This window comes from Rhipicephalus sanguineus, chromosome 2 (assembly GCF_013339695.2).
Source record: "Rhipicephalus sanguineus isolate Rsan-2018 chromosome 2, BIME_Rsan_1.4, whole genome shotgun sequence".
Lineage (NCBI taxonomy): Eukaryota > Metazoa > Arthropoda > Arachnida > Ixodida > Ixodidae > Rhipicephalus > Rhipicephalus sanguineus.
The window spans coordinates 208,093,842-208,102,976 of NC_051177.1; the positions used below are offsets into that span (position 1 = coordinate 208,093,842).

At 53.1% G+C, this 9,135-nt stretch overlaps 1 protein-coding gene across 1 annotated transcript; it reads left to right on the plus strand.

Moving 5' to 3' along the window:
- The first annotated feature begins 7,097 nt into the window (after positions 1-7,097).
- On the plus strand, positions 7,098-8,552 carry LOC119382203 (uncharacterized). The gene has a single exon (XM_037649918.1). The coding sequence runs from the start codon at positions 7,098-7,100 to the stop codon at positions 8,550-8,552; it is 1,455 nt and encodes a 484-aa protein (XP_037505846.1).
- Positions 8,553-9,135: the final 583 nt, after the last annotated feature.

The following is a 9,135-nucleotide window of genomic DNA, read 5'->3' on the forward strand; positions in this document are numbered from 1 at the left end:
GTAACGGACCGGTTACATAAACATAGCAAAAGAAGCGTGCGTGGCAATATACACCAAACTGGCACTTCTTGTCGTTACTGTAGACGAACATAAATGACAGGTCGTGACATCAATGACATAAATGACAGATCATATTGTCACGATCAATAGCCGACAGGACGACAGAGGACAAAGAAGCGAGCAGCACGAGCTGCAGCTGGGGGCTTTCTGAGGAAGACGACGTTGAGGCGTCTGCTCTTTTTGTTATCGGAATACAGACTTGTTTTTCCTCGTCGCAACGTGGTCCTGTATCTTGTTATTTCCGCGTTGCGACACTGGTGGAGGTGCTGGACTTCTACGTCTGATGCTCGGGACTCCGCCACGACCCGGCACTTCAAGTCCGACACCGGAACCTGTTCCTGCAGTGGACACTCCTGTCCACCGCTACAGTCGCCGACAGCGAGGCCTCAGTCCCGAGGCAATCCCCCTGGAACCTCTCCAGCCAAGGACTCCGTCTGCAGAAATGGCAACTGGCGGCGCTTCACAGGTGACCGTTGAGCAGCCTCGGATTCCCGAGACCTTCCACGGAGAGGTTTATGAAGACGTCGAGGATTCGGTTGGACCAGTATGAGCGAGTCGCCAAGGCGAACCATTGGACCGTCGAACACAAGCTCGCGCGCGTCTACTTTGCTCTAGCGGACAGCGCTCGCACGTGGTATGAGAACCGCGAGGCCACATTGTCTTCATGGGATGCCTTTCGGCAGCAGCTTCGCAGCACCTTCGCAAACAACGACCGCCGCGATTCAGCTCAGGAACTCATCGAGTCTCGTATACAGAAACCGAATGAGAGTGTCGCCATGTTTGCGGAGGACATGACCCGCCTATTTCGACGAGCTGACCCTGAGATGCCTGAAGCCAAGAAACTACGTCATTTGATGCGAGGCGTCAAAGAACAACTGTTTGCCGGTCTTCTTCGCAACCCGCCGACAACCGTTGCGGAATTCGTCCAAGAGGCTACAACTATCGAGCGAGCACTACAGCAACGGTGCCGCTATTACGACCGACCAAACAACGCCTCGATAAGCGTCTCTGCTCTGACGGCCGGCAGTGGGGGTTCTCTACGTGAGCTTACTTAATCGCGAGGTTGTTCGTGAAGAAATCCGCAACCTCCTTGTGACTCCGCAAGAACCTGCAATGGCTTCGGTTGCAGAAGTCGTACGACATGAGATCAGGCAAGCATTTTCTTTGCCCGAATCGCTACCAGACCAGCGATCGGTTAACTATGCGTCGGCCGTCCGTCGTCCAACGCCATTGTCGCACAACTCGTCTCCCCTGGCTCATCCTTGCAACGAGCCGGTGATCCCATCGTACCTTCCACCGCCGCATGAGCCGGTGATTCCAGCGTACATTCCACCGCCGCCGCCGCCGACTCCACAGCTTAATGCGCTTACGGAAACGTCGCCGTTCTACCCTCCGCCAACGTCTGCAGCCTGGTCGCAAAGGATGGCCACCAGTCGACCATTTGCTCGTAAGACGGACTTGTGGCGCACCGTCGACCGCCGTCCACTTTGTTTCCATTGCGGAGAAGCCGGCCATGTTTACCGCATTTGCCCTTACCGTGACCAGAGATCTCAGACTTTTGCGCCGCCCTTTCCACGTCCTCGTTTTGACAACCGCCGCGACAGCAACATGCACCCGCAAGCAGAGCCATTCGGTCCGTATCGTCGACCCCGTTCTCCGCCACCTGCGCCGAGCTCTTCGCCGCACCGTCGTAGTTACGCCGACGCTGCCCGGGGCAGATCCCCCAGCCCTCGTCGGGGAAACTAACAGCAGCGACCTTTGGGGGGAAGGTTGCCGCCCGTCGAGAGGCTACAACACCCCCAACCGTACGATACGACGATACGACGGACGATGCGACGTCGCCGACCCCGAAGGAAATCGTAAGCGCCGACATAGCTATTTACATAGACGGACGCCCAGTGACAGCGCTGGTGGATACTGGTGCGGATTTCTCAATTATAAGCCGGAAGCTCGCCGACTGCCTCAAAAAAGTTAAGACTTCATGGACGGGGCCCAACATCAAAACCGCGGGTGGTCAACTGATGACGCCGACCGGCAAATGTACCGCCAGAATTAACATCGGTAATTCGGCTTTCGTTGCCACGTTCGTCATTTTGTCGGAGTGCTGCAAGGACCTGATCTTAGGAATGGATTTCCTGTCTGAATACGGCGCCGTTATAGACATTCCGGACAGGTCGGTTACATTTTGGATGGCCCCAGATCAAGTTTCGGATATACGCTGTGCAGATCAGCCACGTAAACATCTGCGCGTCTTCGACGATGACGTGACCATCCCTCCGCGGTCCAGCGCTCTCGTGGCTGTAACATGCGACCTACTAGGCAAGTCCGACAACATCGCCGAACAAATCCCAACATTGCTATTCAGCCATGGCCTATCCATTGCAAGAGGCGTCATAAGCGTAAATTGCGGACACACGCAAGTTCTAGTAACAAACTTCAGCCCTGAGCGACGACATCTTGCGAGAGGTATGGCAGTCGCGTACGTGGAGGAGCTCACTGAGGTCGCACGCTGCTTAACTGTGGAGCAAGACGATCACACCGGCCTGCTGCCCGTACCTCTATCCGTCGATGTTAGCCCAAGTTTGCTGCCTACGCAGAAGGAAAGCCTCCTGGACCTTATTAATCAGTTTCAGGATTGTTTCTCTTCGACGCCCAGAGTTCGTCAAACGCCTTTGACGAAACATCGCATCATTACGGATGAAACGGCCAGACCCATACGGCAAAACCCGTACCGAGTAGCTCCGCGGGAACGTGAAGCCATAGAAAGTCAGGTGCGCAAGATGCTTCAGGATGACGTTGTTCAGCCGTCGAAGAGTCCTTGGGCATCGCCGGTAGTATTGGCGAATAAAAAAGACGGCACCTTACGTTTCTGCGTGGACAACCGCAAGCTCAATCAGGTTACAAAAAGACGTTTACCCGCTACCTCGTATAGACGATTCCCTCGATCGACTACGGCATGCACGTAATTTCTCGTCGATGGATTTGAGGAGCGGATATTGGCAGATAGAAGTCGACGAAAGAGATAGAGAAAAAACAGCATTCGTGACACCCGATGGCCTTTATGAATTTAAGGTACTTCCTTACGGCTTGTGTTCCGCACCGGCAACATTTCAGCGGCTCATGGACACTGTACTATCAGGGCTCAAGTGGCAAACGTGCCTGGTATATTTGGACGATGTGATTGTATTTTCTGCCACATTTGACGAGCATTTGAAGCGACTACACGCGGTATTCCAAGCGATACGATCTGCTGGACTTACGCTTAAACGAGAAAAATGTCACTTTGGCTTCGAAGAGCTTCTGTTTCTGGGGCATCTTGTCAGCAGTGAAGGTGTGCGGCCTGACCCCGACAAAATAGCTGCCGTTACAAGTTTTCCCGCACCATCTGACAAAAAGGCAGTCAGACGATTTTCAGGACTGTGCGCCTATTACCGACGCTTCATTCAGAACTTTTCACGCATTGCCTCGCCGTTGACACGTCTCACCAGAGAAGACGTCACATTTGTGTGGGGTGAAGAGCAGCAGGAAGCGTTCAACAAGCTGCGGCAACGCCTCCAAAAGCCGCCAGTCCTGGGACACTTTGACAATGACGCTCCGACAGCGGTCCACACCGACGCCAGCAATGTCGGCTTAGGAGCCGTACTCGTGCAGTGGCAAGATGGCGCCGAAGGAGTAATTGCTTATGCGAGCAGGACCCTCTCCCGCACGGAAGAGAATTATTCCAACACTGAAAAAGAGTGCCTTGCGGTGGTGTGGGCTGTTATAAAGTTTCGCCCATACTTGTACGGCCGCCCGTTTAAAGTTGTCAGCGACCATCATTCTCTTTGTTGGTTGACGAACCTAAAAGACCCATCAGGACGATTGGCGCGCTGGAGCCTTAAGCTTCAAGAATTCGATATGGCTATTGTGTACAAATCAGGGAAGCGACATACGGATGCCGATTGCCTTTCTCGCGCGCCACTTGAACATGCAAATTCTGAAGATGACGACGACGTGGCCTTTGTCGGGGTTGTCAACACGACTACAATCGCACAGCAGCAACGCGACGACCCGGAACTGCAATCCATTATTGGTTTCTTGGAGGGGCGCACATCCGCTGTGCCAAAGCTCTTCGCAAGAGGAGTAGCATCATTTTGCTTGAGAAACGACGTCCTATATAAGGTGAACTTTTCGCCGAACGGAAACACCTACTTACTCGTCGTTCCAACACCACTGAGGAGAGAAGTACTACAGGCGTGCCATAATGAAGCAACATCCGGTCATCTGGGTTACACACGAACGCTATGCCGAGTGAGACAAAAGTACTACTGGCCAAGACTAACGGCAACCGTTCAACAGTACGTTCGGACTTGCCTTGAATGCCAGCGTAGGAAAGTGCCAGCCGTCAAACCAGCAGGGCTCCTCCATCCGATTGATGTACCGGATGTACCATTCACTCAAGTCGGAATGGATCTCCTAGGCCCATTTCCAACTTCGGCTGCAGGGCGCAGATGGATAATTGTAGCCACGGACTACCTCACTCGCTACGCCGAAACCAAGGCTCTGGAGAGGGGCACGGCAAGTGAAGCAGCCCGGTTTTTTATAGAGAATGTAGTGCTGAGGCATGGCGCTCCATCTGTAGTAATAACTGACAGGGGAACAGCATTCACAGCCGAGCTGTTACACACAGTGCTGAAGCTTAGCGGCACATCTCACCGGCGTACAACGGCATACCATCCACAAACGAATGGTCTGACGGAGTGGCTAAACAAGACACTTGCCGATATGCTCTGCATGTACGTTGATGTGGAGCATAAGAACTGGGATGAGATCTTGCCTTATGTCACTTTCGCATATAATACGGCCCAGCAAGAGACAACACGCATGACACCGTTCCGTCTTCTCCATGGCAGTGAAGTCACAACCATGCTCGACGCTATGCTGCCGCATGAAAACGATGGCGTCGGAACAGATGCAGACTACATAACTCAGCTTGCTGAAGAAGCCTGACAACTTGCGCGCACGCGTATTCGTCGCCAGCAGGACTATGACACAAGGCGCTACAATCTACGTCACCGACCAGTCTACTACGAGCCGGGAGAGAGAGTTTGGGTCTGGACCCCAGTTCGCCGTCGTGGCCTCTCAGAGAAGCTATTACGGCGGTATTTTGGGCCGTATAAAGTCCTCCGACGTCTCACTGATGTTAATTATGAGGTTATTCCCGACAGTCCACATTGCTCAAGGCGTCAAAAGCATGCACCAGAGGTTGTTCACGTGGTTCGGATGAAGCCTTATTTGTGCGAATGAACTCATGGGCTGCCAGTGAGTACAAACCCTGCTGCCGTGACGATGAAGCATCGGGACGATGCTTCCTTGGAAGGGAGGCTGTCACGATCAATAGCCGACAGGACGACAGAGGACAAAGAAGCGAGCAGCACGAGCTGCAGCTGGGGGCTTTCTGAGGAAGACGACGTTGAGGCGTCTGCTCTTTTTGTTATCGGAATACAGACTTGTCTTTCCTCGTCGCAACGTGGTCCTGTATCTTGTTATTTCCGCGTTGCGACAATATTATGCTTGTCATGTGCAGTACGATTTACATGACACATTCTTGGTGCGTTTCCGGCTGTTTTGGTAACTCGATATACACCAAAAGTGGTATGGCATGACATGAGTGTGTGGTGAACATAAGTGACAGGACACCCTATCGGAAAACAGCAAAAGATGGTGGATATCAAGAAAATATTGCTGGGTATGCTGGAAATCATGGTGTTATTAGCGGAAAGTGGTGTGTGGCATGGTGTAAATTAGCTGGCTAAGGTGGAAACGATGGTGGAGAGTAGCGGCAAAACAGTAGGTAGTGTTAGGAGACGGCGCCCACTATCGCGAGAATGATGGAAAGCATCGAGGGAATGGTGGGTGAGGAAATGATGATGTAGCATGCTGGAGAAGCTGCGCCAAATGCCGTCATTTCATACCGTTAACCAGTGGCAACTATGATGAATATAATGTGAAAGATCATTGAATGCACATGGGATAGCATTTTGGGCGAGTTGGTAATGCCTAATGGAGCGATGTAAACTCAATAGACAGGATCGAATTGGTGTTTTACTTATCGTTATGCACCATTTGTGAGCACCTTTAGTTTATTTCTTATTCATTGACAGGAATTAAATAAATATTTTTGAGGTGAGTGGTCGAGCCCTGTGAGCGTTCTTTTTCAATGCTACATTTGTTTGCAGTGTTGAGTTTACCGCAGCAGAACGTTGGGGGGGGGGACACCATGCCGCGCACAAGACGCACGAAGAAGCAGGCGTTAGGCGGGGCTGCTCGAGAGCACGCAATAAAAGAAAGAAAAAGTGTTCAACCAGGGCAACACCGGTGTCGGCCTCTTCTCTGTCGCTACATTATTGGTGCCGAAAACCCGGGAGAAGGCCGACATTCTACGTACCGTACTGAGGATGGACAAGCTACGTAGGCATCGAGGCGCCCTTCGGGGTGCCACTACCCGACTCCTGTCCGAGGCCACCGAGATCCTCCTGCAAGGCACAGTACCGTCTTCCGCCGACTTGCAGGAACTCATCGACGGGCTTCGCGACAAAGACACAGCTCTTGCCGAACTGGACAAACAGATCGCCGACGACCTTGACGGTGAGGAGTTCGATCAGGAAATTATGGGTGCTCTGGATTACCATGCGAAGATCGTGAAATCCATTAGCAGGCTTCGGTCCGCGATGAACGGGCGTGCAGCGGTAGGTTCTACCGTCACCGAAACCAACCAGCCGAGGCATACGGGTACAATTGACAGCCAGCAGCTCCCTGGGAACTGCCCACTCGGTCGCCTTGCCGAAACTTCAAGTGCCCGTCTTCAGCGGCGAGAACCGTAAGTGGCAGGGGTTCTGCGAGCACAACGAGGTGACCATTCACACGCACCCCGATCTCACCGGTATCGAGAAGTTCAAGTACTTGAAGAAGTACTTGGCGGTGCTGCGAAGCGGGTCATTGAAGGAATAAGCCTTACAGTAGCGAACTACAACATTGCCGTCAAGGTGCTCAACGAAATGTTTGGGCGAAAGGATCTTCTCATCGACGACAACATCGACAGCCTCCATGCCATCGAACCAGTCGAGACATCGTCGCAAGTTACAAGGCTGCGGGACCTGTACGAGCAAATACAGTTCAGGACCGGCTGTTTGGAGAGTCTTGGCGTGCCGTCTTCAGAGTACGCGGTTGTTTTGCACCGGGTGCTGATGCGCTCATTGCCAGAGGACCTGGCGATCCAGTACCGAAAGCGCACAAAGACCGGCACAGACGCCGCGGACTCTGCAGTCCAATCGAGAGACGAGCAAGTCAAGGCAATCTTGAAGTTCCTTCAAGTGGAAGTCGAAAGTAGAGAGGAGAGTCGAGCGTCACGCGAGAAGGCCACTTCAGGGAGACCATCGACGAACCGCAAGGCTGCGGACACCTCATCACCGCCACATCTACCGTCGGCTCCAGCCCTGACAGCACGGTCATCATCGCCAGGTGCCACTTCAAGGCTTGCACAGACAATATGTCCCCTCTGCGGCATCTCAGGCCACTTGACGCATGACTGCGGGGCCGCGCTATCTGCAGAGGAAAAGCACCAGCGTCTTTCCAGCAATAGCTGCTGCTTCAGGTGCGGAAAGCAAGGGCACATTTCTCGCATTTGCCGAACCGCAGCCTGCCTTAAGTGCGACCGATGCTCAGGAAGCCATATTTCTGCTCTGTGCGTCATCTGGGGCCGACTAGGATCAGACAGTCCACAATCTACTGGAGCTGAAACCCGAGAGGCAGGCACACAGCGAGAAAAGCGCGTAACAACGGCTCCTGCTAGCAGCACGCGTTCGTCGTCAGTGTTGCTACAAACAGCCGCAGTGTGGGCATCCGGAACCCGTGTCCGTGTACCAGTGCGACTGGTCCTTGACAACGGCAGCCATCGAACGTTCATCCGAAAAGACTTGTCGCAGCAGCTTTGCCTGCCTTCCACTGGATATGAAGAGATGGATGTCTATACATTCGGCGGGTCAGAGCACCCACGACATTACCAGTGCCAAAGGGTGAACGTCACGCTCTGTGGACGTATTGAACCGATCGTCGTCGATCTTGAAGCTCTGGAGGTGCCAGAGGTCTGCACCGTAAAGGGTCCAGCTTCAGTGCCAAACGTTATCAATATGATGCGTGACCGCAATCTGGCCTTTGCTGACGAAGTTCAAGGGGACCAACCTCAAGACTCTACGATAAGCGTCTTGATCAGTTCAGACAACTACTGGAGGATAGTGACCGGACGCGTCGAGCGCTTCACCGACAATCTGTGTGCAGTTGAGACCATATTTGGCTGGGTCATACAAGGAATGTACGCTAACGTGTACCATCCTTCGACACTGCGTAACATCAGTGCAACTGTGCCTTGTTCCTGGCTTGTTCCGACGACTGGCGCACTGAAGAACGACCTGGAGACGTATCAGAGATGTGGTGCTTGGACGCCATCAGTATAACTGACGGACAAGAAGACGACGTCAGCCAGAGCACCCAGCGCTCGTCCACTTTCGTAGCGCGATACACAAGAGCGCAGGACGGTACGTAGTACCGCTTATGATCAAGACGCCTGGTCTCACGTCTTGTACTAACCGAAGTGTGGCTGAAACCAGGCTCAAGCGTCAGCTTCAGTGGTTCGAGCATCACCCAGAAGTTCTGAAGGAGTACCACGCCACCATCAGCGAGTACTTCAAAGAAGGCTATGCGGAAAGAGTAGTGCCGTCGGCACCCCTTGGACAGACCGTCTACTACCTGCCTCACCATGCGGTAGTCCGACGTGAGGCCGTGACTACAACGGCCCGGGTTGTGCTCGATGCCTCATCGCATGAATACGGTGAACCGTCTTTGAACGACATGCTCGATAAAGGCATCAAGCTGGGTCCTGAACTCCTGAAGCTACTCTTGCAGTTTAGGAGCAGGAAATTTGTCCCGTTCCGTGTGTACGGATCGGTATCACCCGTACACACGAGATTTTTCACTAGGGTAGTTATGGGTGAAATGCCCATTTCCTCTAAATACATGAGAGAAAGAAATCAGGAGTGC

Coding starts and splice junctions, on each gene's coding strand:
- LOC119382203 (XM_037649918.1), top strand. CDS start 7,098: ATGTTTGGGCGAAAGGATCTTCTCATCGACGACAACATCGACAGCCTC.